General features: G+C 42.6%; 1 protein-coding gene across 2 annotated transcripts in view; it reads right to left on the bottom strand.

The window, feature by feature from the left end:
• CNTLN (centlein) overlaps positions 1–19,957 on the bottom strand; it is a 540,427-nt gene that overhangs the window by 432,992 nt on the left and 87,478 nt on the right. For both annotated transcript variants that reach the window (XR_011020538.1, XM_068234381.1), the window contains exon 7: positions 13,797–13,930. Coding sequence is in view for 1 of the 2 variants with exons in the window: in XM_068234381.1 (XP_068090482.1) it covers positions 13,797–13,930 (134 nt within the window). In the remaining variant the exon portion in view is untranslated. The remainder of the gene's footprint in view (positions 1–13,796; positions 13,931–19,957) is intronic.

Below are 19,957 nucleotides of genomic sequence, written 5' to 3'. Positions count from 1 at the left end.
TTTTATTATATTCATCAAAAAAGACATGAATTTTGGCAAAACAATGATTTTTTTAACTTTCTGTGCTGACATTTTTCAAATAAAGTAAAATTTCTGTATACATGCAGCGCGAAAAAAGTGGACAAACATATTTTTGATTAAAAAAAACCCATTCAGTGTATATTTATTGGTTTGGGTAAAAGTTATAGCGTTTACAAACTATGGTGAAAAAAGTGAATTTTCCCATTTTCAAGCATCTATGACTTTTCTGACCACCTGACATGTTTCATGAGGGGCTAGAATTCCAGGATAGTATAAATACCCCCCAAATGACCCCATTTTGGAAAGAAGACATCCCAAAGTATTCACTGAGAGGCATAGTGAGTTCATAGAAGATATTACTTTTTGTCACAAGTAAGCGGAAAATGACAGTTGGTGACAAAAAAAAAAAAGTTTCCATTTCTTCTAACTTGCGACAAAAAAAATGAAATCTGCCACGGACTCACCATGCCCCTCTCTGAATACCTTGAAGTGTCTACTTTCCAAAATGGGGTCATTTGTGGGATGTGTTTACTGTCCTCGCATTTTGGGGGGTGCTAATTTGTAAGCACCCATGTAAAGCCTAAAGGTGCTCATTGGACTTTGGGCCCCTTAGCGCAGTTAGGCTGCAAAAAAATTCCACACATGTGGTATTGCCGTACTCAGGAGAAGTAGTATAATGTGTTTTGGGGTGTATTTTTACACATACCCATGCTGGGTGGGAGAAATATCTCTGTAAATGACAATTTTTTAATTTTTTTTACACACAATTGTCCATTTACAGAGATCTTTCTCCCACTCAGCATGGGTATGTGTAAAAATACACCCCAAAACACATTATACTACTTCTCCTGAGTACGGCAATACCACATGTGTGGCACTTTTTTGCACCCTAACTGCGCTAAGGGGCCCAAAGTCCAATGAGCACCTTTAGGATTTCACAGGTCATTTTGAGAAATTTCGTTTCAAGACTACTCCTCACGGTTTAGGGCCCCTAAAATGCCAGGACAGTATAGGAACCCCACAAATGACCCCATTTTAGAAAGAAGACACCCCAAGGTATTCCGTGAGTAGTACGGTGAGTTCATAGAAGATTTTATTTTTTGTCACAAGTTAGCGGAAAATGACACTTTGTGGAAAAAAACCAATAAAAATCAATTTCCGCTAACTTGTGACAAAAAATAAAATCTTCTATGAACTCACCGTACTACTAACAGAATACCTTGGGGTGTCTTCTTTCTAAAATGGAGTCATTTGTGGAGTTCCTATACTGTCCTGGCATTTTAGGGGCCCTAAACCGTGAGGAGTAGTCTTGAAACAAAATTTCTCAAAATGACCTGTGAAATCCTAAAGGTACTCATTGGACTTTGGGCCCCTTAGCGCAGTTAGGGTGCAAAAAAGTGCCACACATGTGGTATCGCCGTACTCGGGAGAAGTAGTACAATGTGTTTTGGGATGTATTTTTACACATACCCATGCTGGGTGGGAGAAATAACTCTGTAAATGGACAATTGTGTGTAAAAAAATCAAAAGATTGTCATTTACAGAGGTATTTCTCCCACCCAGCATGGGTATGTGTAAAAATACACCCCAAAACACATTATACTACTTCTCCCGAGTACGGCGATACCACATGATTGGCACTTTTTTGCAGCCTAACTGCGCTAAGGGGCCCAAAGTCCAATGAGTACCTTTAGGATTTCACAGGTCATTTTTGTTTCAAGACTACTCCTCACGGTTTAGGGCCCCTAAAATGCCAGGGCAGTATAGGAACCCCACTAATGACCCCATTTTAGAAAGAAGACACCCCAAGGGATTCCGTTAGGAGTATGGTGAGTTCATAGAAGTTTTTATTTTTTTGTCACAAGTTAGCGGAAATTGATTTTAATTGTTTTTTTTCACAAAGTGTCATTTTCCGCTAACTTGTGACAAAAAATAAAATCTTCTATGAACTCACCATACTCCTAACGGAATACGTTTGGGTGTCTTCTTTCTAGAATGGGGTCATTTGTGGGGTTCCTATACTGCCCTGGCATTTTAGGGGCCCTAAACCGTGAGGAGTAGTCTTGAAACAAAAATGACCTGTGAAATCCTAAAGGTACTCATTGGACTTTGGGCCCCTTAGCGCAGTTAGGCTGCAAAAAAGTGCCAATCATGTGGTATCGCCATACTCGGGAGAAGTAGTATAATGTGTTTTGGGGTGTATTTTTACACATACCCATGCTGGGTGGGAGAAATACCTCTGTAAATGACAATTGTTTGATTTTTTTTTACACACAATTGTCCATTTACAGAGAGATTTCTCCCACCCAGCATGGGTATGTGTAAAAATACACCTCAAAACACATTATACTACTTCTTCTGAGTACGGCGATACCACATGTGTGACACTTTTTTGCAGCCTAGGTGCGCTAAGGGGCCCAACGTCCTAATCACAGGTCATTTTGAGGCATTTGTTTTCTAGACTACTCCTCACGGTTTAGGGCCCCTAAAATGCCAGGGCAGTATAGGAACCCCACAAGTGACCCCATTTTAGAAAGAAGACACCCCAAGGTATTCCGTTAGGTGTATGGCGAGTTCATAGAAGATTTTATTTTTTGTCACAAGTTAGTGAAAAATGACACTTTGTGAAAAAAAAAACAAAAATCAATTTCCGCTAACTTTTGACAAAAAATAAAATCTTCTATGAACTCGTCATACACCTAACAGAATACATTGGGGTGTCTTTTTTCTAAAATGGGGTCAGTTTCTGGGGTTCCTATACCGCCCTGGCATTTTACGGGCCCAAAACCGTGAGTAGTCTGGAAACCAAATGTCTCAAAATGACTGTTCAGGGGTATAACCATCTGCAAATTTTGATGACAGGTGGTCTATGAGGGGGCGAATTTTGTGGAACCGGTCATATGCAGGGTGGCCTTTTAGATGACAGGTTGTATTGGGCCTGATCTGATGGATAGGAGTGCTAGGGGGGTGACAGGAGGTGATTGATGGGTGTCTCAGGGGGTCTTTAGAGGGGAAAATAGATGCAATCAATGCACTGGGGAGGTGATCGGAAGGGGGTCTGAGGGGGATCTGAGGGTTTGGCCGAGTGATCAGGAGCCCACACGGTGCAAATTAGGGCCTGATCTGATGGGTAGGTGTGCTAGGGGGTGACAGGAGGTGATTGATGGGTGTCTCAAGGTGTGATTAGAGGGGGGAATAGATGCAAGCAATGCACTGGCGAGGTGATCAGGGCTGGAGCCTGAGGGCATTCTGAGGGTGTGGGCGGGTGATTGAGTGCCCTAGGGGCAGATAGGGGTCTAATCTGATAGGTAGCAGTGACAGGGGGTGATTGATGGGTAATTAGTGGGTGTTTAGGGTAGAGAACAGATATAAACACTGCCCTTGGGAGGGGATCTGCGGGCGAACTATTGGTGTGGGTGGGTGATCAGATTGCCCGCAAGGGGCAGGTTAGGGGCTGATTGATGAGTGGCAGTGACAGGGGGTGATTGATGGGTGGCAGTGACAGGGGGTGATTGATGGGTGGCAGTGACAGGGGGTGATTGATGGGTGATTGACAGGTGATCAGTGGGTTATTACAGGGAAGAACAGATGTAACTAATGAACTGGCGAATTGATAAGGGGGGGTTTGAGGGCAATCTGAGCGTGTAGGCGGGTGATTGGGTGCCCGCAAGGTGCAGATTAGGGTCTGATCTGATGGGTAACAGTGACAGGTGGTGATTGATGGGTAATTAGTGGCTGTTTAGAGGAGAGAATAGATGTAAACACTGCGTTTGGGTGGTGATCTGATGTCGGATCTGCGGGCGATCTATTAGTGTGGGTGGGTGATCAGATTGCCCGCAAGGGGCAGGTTAGGGGCTGATTGATGGGTGGCAGTGACAGGGGGTGATTGATGGGTGATTGACAGGTGATTGACAGGTGATCAGGGGGGATAGATGCATACAGTACACGGGGGAGGGGGGGGGGGTCTGGGGAGAATCTGAGGGGTGGGGGGGGTGATCAGGAGGGGGCAGTGGGCAGGGGGGGAGATAAAAAAAAAATAGCGTTGACAGATAGTGACAGGGAGTGATTGATGGGTGATTAGGGGGGTGATTGGGTGCAAACAGGGGTCTGGGGGGTGGGCATGGGGGGGGTCTGAGGGGTGCTGTGGGCGATCTGGGGCAGGGGGGGGGGAATTCAGTGTGCTTGGTGCAGACTAGGGTGGCTGCAGCCTGCCCTGGTGGTCCCTCGGACACTGGGACCACCAGGGCAGGAGGCAGCCTGTATAATACACTTTGTTAACAATACAAAGTGTATTATACACTTTGTATGCGGCGATCGCGGGGTTAACATCCCGCCGGCGCTTCCGTATAGCCGGCGGGATGTTGCGGCAGGCGAGCGGTGACAGGCGCCGGCGGAGGATCGCGTCACGAATGACGCGATCGCTCCGCCCATGCCCCTACAAGGACCGCCGCCTTTGGGCATGAGCTGGTCCTTGCGGTGTCCACTTCCCGGCCGCCTCTGTGCGTTAGGCGGTCGGGAAGTGGTTAAGTTACACCACGCTACAATTGTGCATGACAATCCATTGCTTCACTCATATTATATTTTATATTATATACACTATATATATATACAGGGAGTGCAGAATTATTAGGCAAATTAGTATTTTAACCACATCATCCTCTTTATGCATGTGGTCTTACTCCAAGCTGTATAGGCTCGAAAGCCTACTATTATTATTATTATTATTATTTAGTATTTATATAGCGCCGACATATTACGCAGCGCTGTACAGTGTATATATATATATATATATATATATATATATATATATATATATATATATATATATATATATATATATATCTTGTCACTAACTGTCCCTCAAAGGAGCTCACAATCTAATCCCTACCATCGCATATGTCTATATTATGTAGTGTAATTACTGTAGTCTAGGGCCAATTTTTAGGGGGAGCCAATTAACTTATCCGTATGTTTTTGGAATGTGGGAGGAAACCGGAGTGCCCGGAGGAAACCCACGCAGACACGGAGAGAACATACAAACTCTTTGCAGATAGTGCCCTGGCTGGGATTCGAACCGGGGACCCAGCGCTGCAAGGCGAGAGAGCTAACCACTACGCCACCATGCTGCCCTACTACCAATTAAGCATATTAGGTGATGTGCATCTCTGTAATGAGAAGGGGTGTGGTCTAATGACATCAACACCCTATATCAGGTGTGCATAATTATTAGGCAACTTCCTTACCTTTGGCAAAATGGGTCAAAAAAAAGGACTTGCCAGGCTCAGAAAAGTCAAAAATAGTGAGATATCTTGCAGAGGGATGTAGCACTCTTAAAATTGCAAAGCTTCTGAAGCGTGATCATCGAACAATCAAGCTTTTCATTCAAAATAGTCAACAGGGTCGCAAGAAGCATGCGGAAAAACCAAGGTGCAAAATAACTGCCCATGAACTGAGAAAAGTCAAGCGTGCAGCTGCCAAGATGCCATTTGCCACCAGTTTTGCCATATATTTTAGAGCTGCAACATCACTAGAGTGCCCAACAGCACAAGGTGTGCAATACTCAGAGACATGGCCAAGGTAAGAAAGGCTGAAAGACGACCACCACTGAACAAGACACACAAGCTGAAACATCAAGACTGGGCCAAGAAATATCTCAAGACTGATTTTTCTAAGGTTTTATGGACTGATGAAATGAGAGTGAGTCTTGATGGGCCAGATGGATGGGCCTGTGGCTGGATTGGTAAAGGGCAGAGAGCTCCAGTCCGACTTGGACGCTAGCAAGGTGGAGGTGGAGTACTGGTTTGGGCTGGTATCATCAAAGATGAGCTTGTGGGGCCTTTTCGGGTTGAGGATAAGGTCAAGCTCAACTCCCAGTCCTACTGCCAGTTTCTGGAAGACACCTTCTTCAAGCAGTGGTACAGGAAGAAGTCTGCATCCTTCAAGAAAAACATGATTTTCATGCAGGACAATGCTCCATCACACGCGTCCAAGTACTCCACAGCGTGGCTGGCAAGAAAGGGTAAAAAAGAAGAAAAACTAATGTCATGGCCTCCTTGTTCACCAGATCTCAACCCCATTGAGAACCTGTGGTCCATCATAAAATGTGAGATTTACAAGGAGGGAAAACAGTACACCTCTCTGAACAGTGTCTGGGAGGCTGTGGTTGCTGCTGCACGCAATGTTGATGGTGAACAGATCAAAACACTGACAGAATCCATGGATGGCAGGCTTTTGAGTGTCCTTGCAAAGAAAGGTGGCTATATTGGTCACCGATTTGTTTTTGTTTTGTTTTTGAATGTCAGAAATGTATATTTGTGAATCTTGAGATGTTATATTGGTTTCACTGGTAAAAATAAATAATTGAAATGGGTATATATTTGTTTTTTGTTAAGTTGCCTAATAATTATGCACAGTAATAGTCACCAGCACACACAGATATCCCGCTAAAATAGCTAAAACTAAAAACAAACTAAAATCTAATTTCAAAAATATTCAGCTTTGAAATTAATGAGTTTTTTGGCTTAATTGAGAAGATGGTCGTTGTTCAACAATAAAATTATTCCTCAAAAATACAACTTGCCTAATAACTCTGATATATATAGATATATATATATATATATATATATATATATATATATATATATATATATAGATAGATATATATATATACACATATATATATATATACACATATATATATATATATATATATATATATATATATATATATATATATATATATTTGTATGCTAGTAACAAAGTGAAAACATTCACATGGAAAGGCCCCTTGATCTTATTTTTTGTCACAAGTTAGCGGACATTGATTTTTATTGGTTTTTTCACGAAGTGTCATTTTCCACTGACTTGTGACAAAAAAATTAAATCTTCTATGAACTCACCATACTACTAACGGAATACCATGGGGTTTCTTCTTTCTAAAATGGGGTCACTTGTGGAGTTCCTATACTGCCCTGGCATTTTAGGGACCCTAAACCGTGAGGAGTAATCTAGAAACCAAATGCCTCAAAATGACCTGTGAATAGGACGTTGGGCCCCTTAGCGCACCTAGGCTGCAAAAAAGTGTCACACATGTGGTATCGCCGTACTCAGAAGTAGTATAATGTGTTTTGGGGTGTATTTTACACATACCCATACAGAGAAATATCTCTGTAAATGGACAATTGTGTGTAAAAAAAAAAAATCAACAAATTGTCATTTACAGAGATATTTCTCCCACCCAGCATGGGTATGTGTAGAGAACATGGGCGTGTTATGTATTGGGTGCGTAGACCAATAAGACCGCAATACATTCTTTTTGACTAGATCCATGTTAAGGAGAAGGCCTCAAAAAATGTTACGTTCGGAAACTAACTTGGAGTGGCTTCCACCAAAAAAGCTGGGCATAGTAGCTTCTTGGATTGGCAGTTGCGTTTTGTGTGGCGTAACGATTGGTCTCAGCCACAATTAAGTCGTACCAGCAGTGATCAGAAAAAAATAATTCTGTCACTGTGGTGGGGCGGGTGTGGGTTTGGCCGGGTGGTCAGAAGCCTGCAGGGGGCAGATTAGGACCTGATCTGATGGGTAGCAGTGACAGGTGGTGACAGGGGGTGACAGGGTGATTGATGGGTGATCAGTAGGTGATTACAGGGGAGAATATATGCAAGCAATGCACTAGCAAGTTGATCAGAGTGGGTCTGGGGGGCTATCTAAGGTTGTGGATGGAGGTTTGGGTGCCCGCAGGGGGCAGTTTAGGGTCTGATCTGATGGGTAGCAGTGACAGGTGGTGACAAGGTGATTGATAGGTGATCAGGGTGTGATTAGAGGGGAGAATAGATGCAAGCAATGGACTGCCGAGGTGATCAGGGTTGGGGTCTGAGGGCGTTCTGAGGGTGTGGGCGGGTGATTGGGTGCCCAAGGGGCAGATTAGGGTGTGATCTGATGGGTAGCAGTGACAGGTGGTGACAGGGGGTGATTGGTGAGTGATTAGAGGGGAGAACAGATGTAAATATTGCACTGGGGAGGTAATAAGGGGTGGTCTGAGGGCAATCTGGGGGTGTGGGCGGGTGTTTGGGTGCCCGCAGGGGGCAGATTAGGGCCTGATCTGATGGGTAGCGGTAACAGGGGGTGACCGTGATTAATAGGTGATCAGGGTGTGATTAGAGGGGAGAATAGATGCAAGCAATGCACTGGCAAGGTGATTAGGGCTGGGGTCTGAGGGCGTGGGCAGGTGATTGGGTGCCCAAGGGGCAGATTGGGGTCTGATCTGATGGGTAGCAGTGACAGGTGGTGACAGGGGGTGATTGATGGGTGATCAGTGGGTGATTAGATGGGAGAACAGATGTAAACAATACAGTTTGGAGGTGATCTGAGGGTGGGTCTGCGGGCGATCTGATGGTGTGGGTGGGTGATCAGATGCCCGTAAGAGGCAGGTTAGGGTCTGATCTGATGGGTGGCAGTGACAGGTGGTGACAGGGGGTGATTGATGGGTGATTGACAGGTGATCAGCGTGTGATTACAGGGGAGAATAGATGTATACAGTACACAGGGGGGGGGGGGGGGGGGAGTCTGGGGAGGATCTGAGGGGTGTGGGGGGGGGGGGGGGTTGACCAGGAGCCAGGGGGCAGGGGGGGCCAGATCAGAGTGTGTGTGTGTGTGTGTGTGTGTGTGTGTGTGTGTGTGTGTGTGTGCTCACTATGTGGGCTGCAGCCTGCCCTGGTGGTCCCTCGATCACTGAGACCACCAGAGCAGGAGGCAGCCTGTATAATACGCTTTGTATACATTACAAAGCGTATTTACCCGTTCTATGCGCCGATCAAGGGGTTAATAACCCGCCGGCACTTCTGAACGGCCGGCGGGTTACTGCTTTAGGTGGGCGGAGCCTAATACCGGCGGTCGATCGCGTCACCAGCCGATCGGGCTGACAGCGGTCCTTTAGGCCCAGACATTGCGTCCACCTATCGGCTGTGGGCGGACGCTATGTGGTTAATGGACCACAATCATGAAAAATTGTAAAATCTAAAATACATACATATAACATATACATTTGTTGGGGAGTAAAATGCCCTGTAAACCGCCAGTATCCTTTGTTGCTGTCACTGATAGTAGGCAGCAGTAAAAATCTAACTGGTTTTGGACTAGTCCATGTCCTAAAGAGGGATTCTCAAGGTTTTCTTTATTTTCAAAAGCACTTTCTAAATGGAAATTTCTCACAAGAGAGGGGGTTTCAGCAAGCACTTGCAACAGAGTAGTGGCTGCTTTGATCGCCACCATAGACTTAATGTTCTTACTGCTATAGGTGTGCAGCAGAATTTTCAATGTAATTCGGGTGCCGGCAATAGCTGGACCCCAAATTATGTGTCCCTCCTAGCTGCTACAACTCAGAGGGGGAATAGTATTTAAAGGGAACACGAGGCGGAGGGATATTTAGGATACCGTAATTATTTCCTTTTAAACAATACCAGTTGCCTGGCAGTCGTCCTGATCCTGTGTCTCTAATATTTTTAGTCATAGACCCTGAACAGGCATGTAGCAGATCAGGTACTCTGACTCAGGTTTTACTGCATTAGCCATAAGCTTGTTCTTGGGTTTTGACTCAGACATTACTTATGCCAGAAGATCAACAGGGTTGCAACTGGCATTGTTTACAATGAAATAAATATGGCAGCCTCCATATCCCTCTCACCGCGGGTTCCCTTTAACGCTTCCCAGAATTTGAGTGGCAGCAGGGTGAGCCACCATTTGGTTCACCCTGCGCCCAAATGACCGAGCAACGGAATAAGTCGGAATGAGGTTTCTCAGCCCAACTGCCAAAAAAGTTTGCAAACGAGTAGGGAGGCTAGTCACCATCTTTGTATAGATCATTTCCAGGAAGTGTTTTTGTAAAGAATCAAGGGAAAACTGAGAATCCCCATGAAGAGATGGACTAATCCAAAACCTGTCATATTTTTACTACCTACTGTAAGTGTTTGCAACATAGGAAAAAAGTTCATAATAGTGCAGAAGTGTAAATCTTATGTATTACATGTATTTTTATTTTACATTTTTTGGGTAATAGTAGCCCTTTAAATCAATGTATTCAATAAACAAACAAGTATAACTAATTTATTTAAATTGGCTGTCAGTACTGCGTTTTAGGATTTGTGTAAAAAAACAAAATCATGTTTCAGGTCATACTTCTGCAATATTAAAGTATTCACAAACTTTAAACCAGAATTGAAGTAACCTAAAAAAATAAATAAATAAATTTCACTAACCTGGGGCTTCTGCCAATCCCCTGCAGCAGACCTGTGCCCACACCATCCTGGGACCCTCCGTTCCCCCACTGCACCTCACTTTTCTTCATGCTGTGGAAGCCGACTTCTAAGTCGACGTCCACTGCACCCTGGCCACGCGTTTTCTCGTAAGCTCATAGCCAGGAGCGTGCTGTGCTGGTGCAATATGAGAAAATCTCTATTGCGCCTGCACAGTACGCTCCCGGCGATGGGAGTGTGAACAAGGATGTGTGTGTCCAGTACCGTACAGGCGCAGTGCACTCCAACTGCGTGAAGTGAAAGTGAGCTGCAGCGGGGAACCGGGGCATGACTGCGCGGGGGCACAGGTCAGCTTCAGGGGGCTGGCAGAAGCCTCAGGTAAGTGAAACTCTTATTTTTTTACGTTATTTCAGTTCCGCTTTAACCCCCTTGGCATTATGATTGTTTCCGGATTTTAGGGTCTAAAAGCGGTGCAATTTTTTTGCACCTTTTCAGACCCGAAGACCTGGAAAAAAAACATGCTGACAGAGAGATCTGCTTTTCCACAATCCCTCACCTCCCTGGCTCCAGCGCTGCAGTTTTCCCTTCATCCTCCAGGTGGCGCTGCAACTCTAAAGTGAAAATGCTAACTGTCGTCATGACGACAGCCGACGATCTTACCAAGAGGAAGCAGAGCCTCTGAGGAGTGGAAGAAGGTCTGCCAACGTCGGGATCCCCAGGAGGTATGTAGAAACGCCTGCTGCGTGCATTGCTCTGCACACAGCCTCTAGCGGCTACCCCAAGCACAGGTTGGGATTACCGCTCTGAGCTGCGGTTTTCCGCCCCGACCCTAGCTCGGGAATACCGGGATTACCACCAAGGAGGTTAAAGCATACAATTACATAATGATAAAGTACCTCTACCACAAGCTACTTATCCCTTATTCTGAATATAGACAAACAACAGGAAACATACATTAAAATACATACAGTGCTGGTAGTCGGGTTCATGACAGAAGAAAAATGTATACAGTTTCAGTCCTGTCCATTTTATCATTTTTAGTTTTCCTTCATTTTAACAGGACAAGAACAGGCAGAACACCAGTTAGATAAACTGGGTTTATTTAGTCTAGAGAAAAAAAGACGCCTTAGAGGGGATCTGATTAATATGTATAAATACATCAGAGGGCAATATAAAAGCTTGGCGGATGAGCTTTTTGTCCCTAGGCCTTCTCAAAGGACTAGAGGACATGATCTACGCGTGGAGGAAAAACGTTTCAGCCATTTATTTAGGAAACCGTTCTTTACAGTAAGAGTGATTAAGATGTGGAATGCATTGCCACAGGAAGTAGTTATGGAAAATTCGATACCTGCATTTAAAGGGGGCTTAGATGCTTTCCATGGCTACAATTACTAGGTATTGCCCAGTGATGTTGATCCAGGGATTTTATCTAATTGCTATCTGGAGTCGGGAAGGAATTTTTTCCCTTTTGGGGCTAATTGGACCATGCCTTGTAAGGGTTTTTCGCCTTCCTCTGGATCAACAGGGATATGTGAGGGAGCAGGCTGGTGTTGTACTTTGTTGTCTGGTAGAAATCGATAGACATATGTCTTTTTTCAACCCAAATAACTATGTAACTATGTAAAACTAAAACTAAATGCAACCTACTACCAGTTTGGAAGTTAGGGACTCAGTTAGTAAAATGCCCCACCTGTCTCATACCTCCATCACGATAGTGGTTACCAAGGGGAGTAGTTCCACAAGTGTTGTCAGACTTTCCTCCCACAAAAAACCTGGGGACCCTGTAGCTGTAGTTATGCGTCGCTGCTTCAGAAAAGCCCTCCTCCAGTACAAAGCTGCTGTCCATTAACAACCTATGTAGGAACCTCTCAGCAGCTGATGAATAACAACCCATGCCTGTGTGGTATGTAGAAACTCCATGGGGAGTGACAGGTGTTGGAGAGACACTAGCTCCCTGTACAGCTACCACAGCCAGACTGCCACTGTGTCCGGTATCTAGTACGTTTTGGTTTAGATCCAGAAAAATGATGCAGGTTGGGACTTTCCATTCCATTTACGGAACGGATTACATTTAAATGAAATGTTTTCCCTTTTCACCCTTGTAAGCAAGGCAAGCATCCAGAACTGCTGGTGTATAGCAAGCCTATAGCTTTAAATATTTCACAGCCACACCAACCCCACATGTAGACAGCCTGTTTTAAACTTTTGGCCCTCATCAGTACATGATAGGGGTTGGTGTGGCTGTGTAATATGTAAAGCTATAGGCTTGCTATATACCAGTGGGCCTGGATGCTTGCCTTGGTTACAAGGGAGAAAAGGGATAATTTGCATATTCAGTTGTGGTGCATTGTGGGTATCCACAAATGTTCACTTATAGCTGAATTATTGCAAATTTCCTTCTGTTTTAAGAAGGCAAATTCCACCAAGCATTGCTTATTAGTAGGAGGGCTTTTCGGTCTCTTTTATCCCCCTATACATTCCTAGTGGTTTGGGTCACCCTGGGCTGCTTGGTTACTCTATTTAAATGAAATGTGTGAGAGGTTCTATTCTGTAAAATCAGTTTTCATGCCCGTTTATCCACCTCTACACAGTCCGGAAAACTGTTATATAACTATATAGTGGAATCTCGTTATAGTAAATTCTGCTATAGTAAACCTCTGGATATAGTAAACTTATTCCTCAGGTCCCAGCAAATGCGTCTGTATGAATATACAATGTATGACCAATTCTGATATCGTAAACTTCTGAAATAGTAAACTACTTTTCCTGGTCCCTGGGAGTTTATTATAAAGGGATTCTACTGAACTCTATATACACTATATACAGTAAATGACTATGTTTACTATATCTTTCTGTAACAGGATTGGTAAAGATACATGGTAATTGTTTAGCATGTGTAGCAGAGAACAAAAATCTGAATGCACAAAACTGGGTCCCTCTACCAGAACAAAGCTATGCAGGGTACTGCAGGTCAATTCATCCTCAGAACTCCTCCCTGTACTCCACAGCAGGTTCATCAGTATTAGAGCCAGCAGCAAATAGGATTTGAGCAGAGTGGGTTATAATTTCTGAGTAATCTGAGATTGAGGAGAACTTTTGCTCCTCTACTGGTCACAGGCGCACACTTCTCTAAGATTCACACCACCCTGTCAGCATAACTACAGTATCTGCTAGAGAACTCTGCCATACCATATAGAGGGATGTGTGTATATGCAAAGGAAGTGGCATACTGCAGAGCTCAGGTTTTCTCTACAAAACAGAAACATGGAAGATGCTGTTCATTTAGTTTTAGTACAAATACCAAAGACAACATGACCTGTACCTATGAACATTCTGGTGTGAAAGCATGATGTGTTACAACCAATGAATGTGAATGGCCACACTTTAGGGTGGGAGTATAGCTGAGCATCACATGCGGCCATTTCTGATTTCCAAGGTGGTACTCAGGAATTACGAAAGTTTTGACGGTTGTACACTACAGAGTACAGTTTGGGAAACTCACTGCTCTAAAAAATATTTACTCACCGAAGCCTGATTACGTCAACCTCTTTCTGGGCCAGTTCAGTCTGTTTAACAGCAACTTGTGAAGACAGGCTATTTATTTTATTGTGCATAGCATCCATCTGGTTACCAGCTTCTTTTAAATTAATTTCGAGAACCTGTAAGATGTAAAAAACAAAACAAAAACAAAACAAAACTGTAATGCATTACTGGTGATATCATCCCAATCACACCTCTCTCTATGCAATGCACACAGGCTTTTAAGTGCACAATATTATTTCAAAAGGTTTTCGGCAAGGACAAAAACATTAGGTTGCCTGAGGTAGGAGTCTCACTTGTCTGCTTTCGTGTGCATTATCTGCACAGAAAAACGGATTGCAACTGAGAACACATGTTAATCAATGCCCTAGGTCACACTTGAATGCAGAATGTGCGCAGAAAACTGACATCCTGCAGGATAATTCTGCACATTTTTTCAATTTTTTCTATCACTTATATTAGCTGCTGCGAAAAAAAAAACAAAAACATTTTTTTCTGTATACAAACGCATAGTGTGCAGAAAAAAATTTGCGCAGAAAACTGAAAGACAAGTCTAACCCCTGCCTGAGAGTCTAACTACCTGCAATCTTCTCTTGATCAAAAAAATAAGTTATCATGACTTTTGCAGCTGCTTGTCAATCACAGTAGAGGATGAAGGTGTGCGCCTCTAAGATAGATCATAATCCCCATCAATCCAGTGGCTTCCTGATTTAAAATGGCAGAGGCAAAAGCATGGGCACTAAAATTCCGCTCTAACAAAATCCTTGTGTGTATGCACCCTAAGGCCTGGAACCCACTAGGAGAGCTTTTCTGAGTGCTTAGTGATGTGAAAAGCTCTTGCTAATGTAATGCTATGGGTGTGATCCCACTTGAGGAATGTGATTTTATAAATATCCCCCATAGCATTACATTAGCAAAAGCTTTTTCAAATCACTAGCGCTTAGAAAAGACTGCTAGTGGGTTTGAGCCCTTACTTAGCATTTGAATACAAACATCTGACTAGACCATTTTCCAGCTGCATACATTTGCATACAATTACCATAAAATGTGCATTCATTTGGAATTCTTAGCACCCACTGATATAATCCATAGTGTCATTCAGCAGAATATCGACTCGAAAAACCCTTGAACCCAGCCACTGCCAGTACAGTTTAACAAACCCCCTCAGCCTCCAAATTATTCATTAATACCTCTGGTATCTGTCCCCAGCTCATGCGCACCAATTGCTGACCCTCCCTTAAAGCCCCATTATACACAATCAACAACGATCTTTAAAGTGAACCTAAAGTCAGGAATAAAAAATGAGTTTAACTCACCTGGGGCTTCCCAGCGTGGGCACCGATCAGCTTCAGGGGGCTGAGGGAAGCCCCAGGTGAGTTAAACTCATTTTTTATTCCTGACTTTAGGGTCACTTTAATGCAGCACAATTATTGAACAACTTTTGTTGTGAAACAAGTTGAACAACCACAAAAAGTTGCTTGTTATTGTTCAAAGAACTGATAAGACTGATAAGACGTCAATCCAACAGTTGGATTGACGGCTTATCAGCTCTTTGAACAATAGCAAGCAACGTTTTTTGCCATGCTATTTTGCCATGTACCGATGAGGGCCAAAAGCCCGAAACAGGCTGTCTACATGTGGGGTTGGTGTGGCAGTGTAATATTTAAATTTATAGGCTTGCTATACACCAGCGGTTCTGGATGCTTGCCTTGCTTACAGGGGTGAAAAGGGATAATTTGCATATTCAGTAATGGTGCATTGTGGGTAACCACAAATGTTCACTTATAGCTGAATTATTGCAAATTTCCTTCTGTTTTAAGAAGGCGAATTTCACCAAGCATTGCTTATTAGTAGGAGGGCTTTTCGGTCTCTTTTATCCCCCTATACATTCCTAGTGGTTTGGGTCACCCTGAGCTGCTTGGTTACTCAACTTTTTATTGGTTGTTCAACTTGTTTCACAACAAAAGTTGTTCAATAATTGTGCTGCATAAAAGACAGCTGTTGAGTGTGTGTATGGGGCTTAAGGTGGCCATACACTGATAGATTTGCAATAGATTCGACCATCAGATAGATTTCTGTCAGATGCCTGTCAGATCGAACCTGACAAAAATCTATCTGATGTGTGCCACACACTAGGAACAGATTTCCAATAGATTTCAGAGAGAAATCTATTGGAAATCTATTAAAAATTGATCTAAATGCATTATTGCAGGATTAGATCCAATGCAACTCTATGGGTCATCGACCAGATCGACTAGATTTTCCACCCTGTCAGATAGATCAAATCAATCGAAATAGATCAAAATCGGCCGCAAATCAATCGGCCGATCGGTCGTGCACCGATTTGCAGACGATCGGTTCAATCAAATCGATCGCTGAAATTGACCAGTGTATGGGCCCCTTTAGTGTGATATGTGGCCCAATTAATTAGATAACAGATGGGAGTGAGTACCTGAGATCCAGAAGTGGTCATATACAAGACTGAGGGGGCATTGTGGGTAAATGCACCTTCTAAGTAGAGGTATATCCTTAAATGTGAAATATCAAGTCCACATACACATCGTATGATGGAGTCACCGCAATCTTGAAATTTCCTGAAAGGGTTATACCAAATATTTTAGTTAAATGTTGGGAGAATGTTTCAGATAAAAGCAGGAGGTGGGCAGTACCAGGATGAACCCACTCCTAGTATTGAGGGTAACCCACTATTTAAGTGAATACTCCTCTCATTTAGCATGAAAACAAGGCAAGACCCGCTTGGCAAATGAAAGAGCAATGGCACCTAGTATCATGAACTGTAATCCTAGGGGCAAGTAGAAGGACAAACTCTTTGGAAGGATACCACTTATGTGGGGGAGTGGTGGCCAGTTAGAGGATTTACTTGCATCTTTCTTTTTGGAATCTGCTTATTGCACCCAACAACTGCACACACTCCTAAACACACTTCACTATCACATACATCCAACACAGTGTATTAGATTAATTACAGTCATCAATATTATTACTTTTTAGGTTTATTGATAGTGAACAAAACACAGTTTGACCATTCAATAATAAAGAGTGTTAGCAGTGCGGTGTAGTGAAATCCATTGGAAAAATGTGACGTACGCTGTGCATTATTGGACACTGTGCGTAGTTACAATTGTAGCTGTATACGTCTTTATGTACTGTATGCTTCACTGTATTAGTTGCAATGCATATGTAATGCACAATGCGACTTTACCTCCCTATTGCATTAAATATCCTGTAAAAACAAGATTGCAACACTCAACAATATATTTATATTTTTGTCTGCAGCCAGAAATGAATGGGACACATCTTAACACATACTTCTTAACAACTGTGGCAACAGTTTATTTATTTATTGAATGAGTCCTATATCAAGACTTATTGCAATACTTTACAAGACATTTCCTGGGGAATAGACTGTTGTAGGGATTAGATTGTTTGCGCCTCTGAGAGACAATTAGTGACATAACTATGTGTTCTGTAACACATTGCAGATGTCACCCCTATGTAAATTCTTAATAATATTGTGTTTCTCTGTCTTTTCAACAAACAGCTGCTGTTTGATAGCGATACTAAGGAGGATCCATAATGATATTAGCAGTACAACACCTGCAGAGATATCAGGGGTAGCTTACCCATTTTTAAATGCTATATGAGGAGCTTCTCCCGCCATGTCTATTGTCTTGGTTACAGCAAGCAGCAGAGAAACATAGCGTGCTTCCTTAAAATTAAAAGTTGCTCATAATAGTCCTAACAAAGCTGGGGAGAGACCTTGCCAAATACTTTACTTACTGCCCAGCTTCAACATAAAACCAAAACAGAAGTGAGAATACTGTCCAACCGGGTCATCAACCAACTGGTTGACTTTGCCCAGTCATGGTTTGTGATCCGTAAATGCACAGACATAAATATCAGATGATTGTATATTAACTGTTACAGGTGCTTATGAGAATACCCACACCTAGCTGGACACAAAAAAGCATTAATTTCAATTGAACACAATTCCTTAAAGAGACACTGAAGGCACTTAAAAAACGGCTTTTTACCTTTTATTTATGTTAGGCATGCTTGCCCCTGTTAAAACGCTGCTATCCCGTGGCAGAACGAGGATTTTTTTACGCCCCCCTCCCAATCCCTGGTGAAAAATCCATGACTTTCTTGGTCGTGGATTTTGCTGCCCAGGGAGGCAGAGCTTTGGGTGCTCTGCCTCCCTGGTTTTCATGAGCTGTATGCCAAAATCATAATTATTAAAACAATAAAAGGCTTGAACTACTTCAGTTGTGTGTAATGAATCTAAAATATATGAAAGTCTAATGTTTATCAGTACATTACAGAAAAAAATGAACTTTATCACAATATGCTAATTTTTTGAGAAGGACCTGCATACTAGCTATACTGGGGCACTATACTAGCTATACTGGGCACTATACTAGCTATACTGGGCACTATACTAGCTATACTGGGCACTATACTAGCTATACTGAGGCACTACCTACCCATACTGGGCACTATGCTAGCTATCCCGGGACACACTGGGGGGGGGGGGGGGGGGGGAGACACACGGCCAGCATTTCCCACCCCCGGCTTATATGAGGGTCAATCATTTTTTCCTGTTTTTCGGGTAAAAGTTGGGGGGTCGTCTTATATGCGGGTCGGCTTGCTTGCGAGTATATACGGTATATGTTTTAGGCATGAAGGACAGGTCAACAACGGTTCTATTTTATTTTGGGAATGTCCATATATAGTTATCGTCTAAATTATGATTTGGATGTAATAAACATGATATTGGATTGCATTATTAACTAATCATGAAAATTTGTTTCTACTGGAAAAGAGTGAGGAGGTCACATAAAGTAGATAATTAGCTACTGATGAAGAAGATTCGATTCTATGCCAGACGGGAAATTCTGAGAAAATGTAAATGCCAGACAATACCTACGACTGCCTCATGGGCAACGGCAATAAACTAAGAGCATTTACTTCATAAAACAACATAGCTCAATAGTTACTGCTCCAGAAAATACTATAGGGCGTTGGAACTACAAGAGGTGCAAATGGAGGATTCTCCTCTAGACACAATTTGACATTATGGGGTGGGCGGTTGTGGCGCTTTCAACTTGTTTTTCTTTGATATTTTTTTTTTATTCCTCTCCACTTTCACTAAGCTGTAATTATTTCTTGAGTGTCAGTAAGAGTTGCCTTGGGGAGTGTTAACTAGGTAATTGCTCAAAGCCCACAATGATGCAAGCAATACCACTGCATGCCTATACATACTAAATAGCTAAGGCTCTTTTGGCTGATAGTACATAATGTATGACCAAAGATCTTAAGAAGTACAATGCATTTGTCTAAATATAGCTCTTAATCGCTGAAAAAAATCAAAAATCTTTGGTGTAATGTTTATTATGTAAATAAGTTGTACGTATTTGAAAATAATATTTCTCCCAGGACTTCTGGGCTCTATGTTTCAATGGTGAGCATTCCTACAGGATGACAGACAAACCAACTACAAAAACATAAGCATAGCACAGGATGAACTTTTATATGGTATAAAGAGTAACAAAAATGAGCAATATTAACCACTTGACCACTGAGGGGTTTTTACCCCTTTAGGACCAGAGCAATTTTCACCTGTCAGCGCTCCTCCCATTCTTTAATTCCTTAATCACTACTAATCACAACAAAATGATCTATATCTTGTTTTTTTTTCGCCACCAATTAGGCTTTCTTTGGTTGGTATATTTTGCTAAGAATTAATTTATTCTGAAAGCATTTTAAGGGGAATAATAAGAAAAAAGAATGGAAACAATTCATTATTTCTCAGTTTTCGGCCATTATAGTGTTAAAATAAAAGTTCTACTGTGGATAAAACCCACACATTTGCCCAAGTGTCCCGGTTACTGCAACGTTTAAAATGTTTCCCTAGTACAATGTATGGCGCCAATATTTTATTTCGAAATAAAGGTGCATTTTTTCAGTTTTGCGTCCATCACTAATTACACGCCCGTAAATTACAAAATAACAGTAATATACCTTCTTGACATACCTATTAAAGTTCAGTCCCTTAGGTAATTATTTATGTAATTTTTTTTTCTCTATACAAAAAAAAAATATGGGTACCATGGGAGAGTGTGGGA

This window comes from Hyperolius riggenbachi, chromosome 1 (assembly GCF_040937935.1).
Source record: "Hyperolius riggenbachi isolate aHypRig1 chromosome 1, aHypRig1.pri, whole genome shotgun sequence".
Classification (NCBI taxonomy): Eukaryota; Metazoa; Chordata; class Amphibia; order Anura; family Hyperoliidae; genus Hyperolius; species Hyperolius riggenbachi.
The sequence above is the reverse complement of the archived record's forward strand: the minus strand, read 5'-3'. Positions and strand labels throughout refer to the sequence as shown.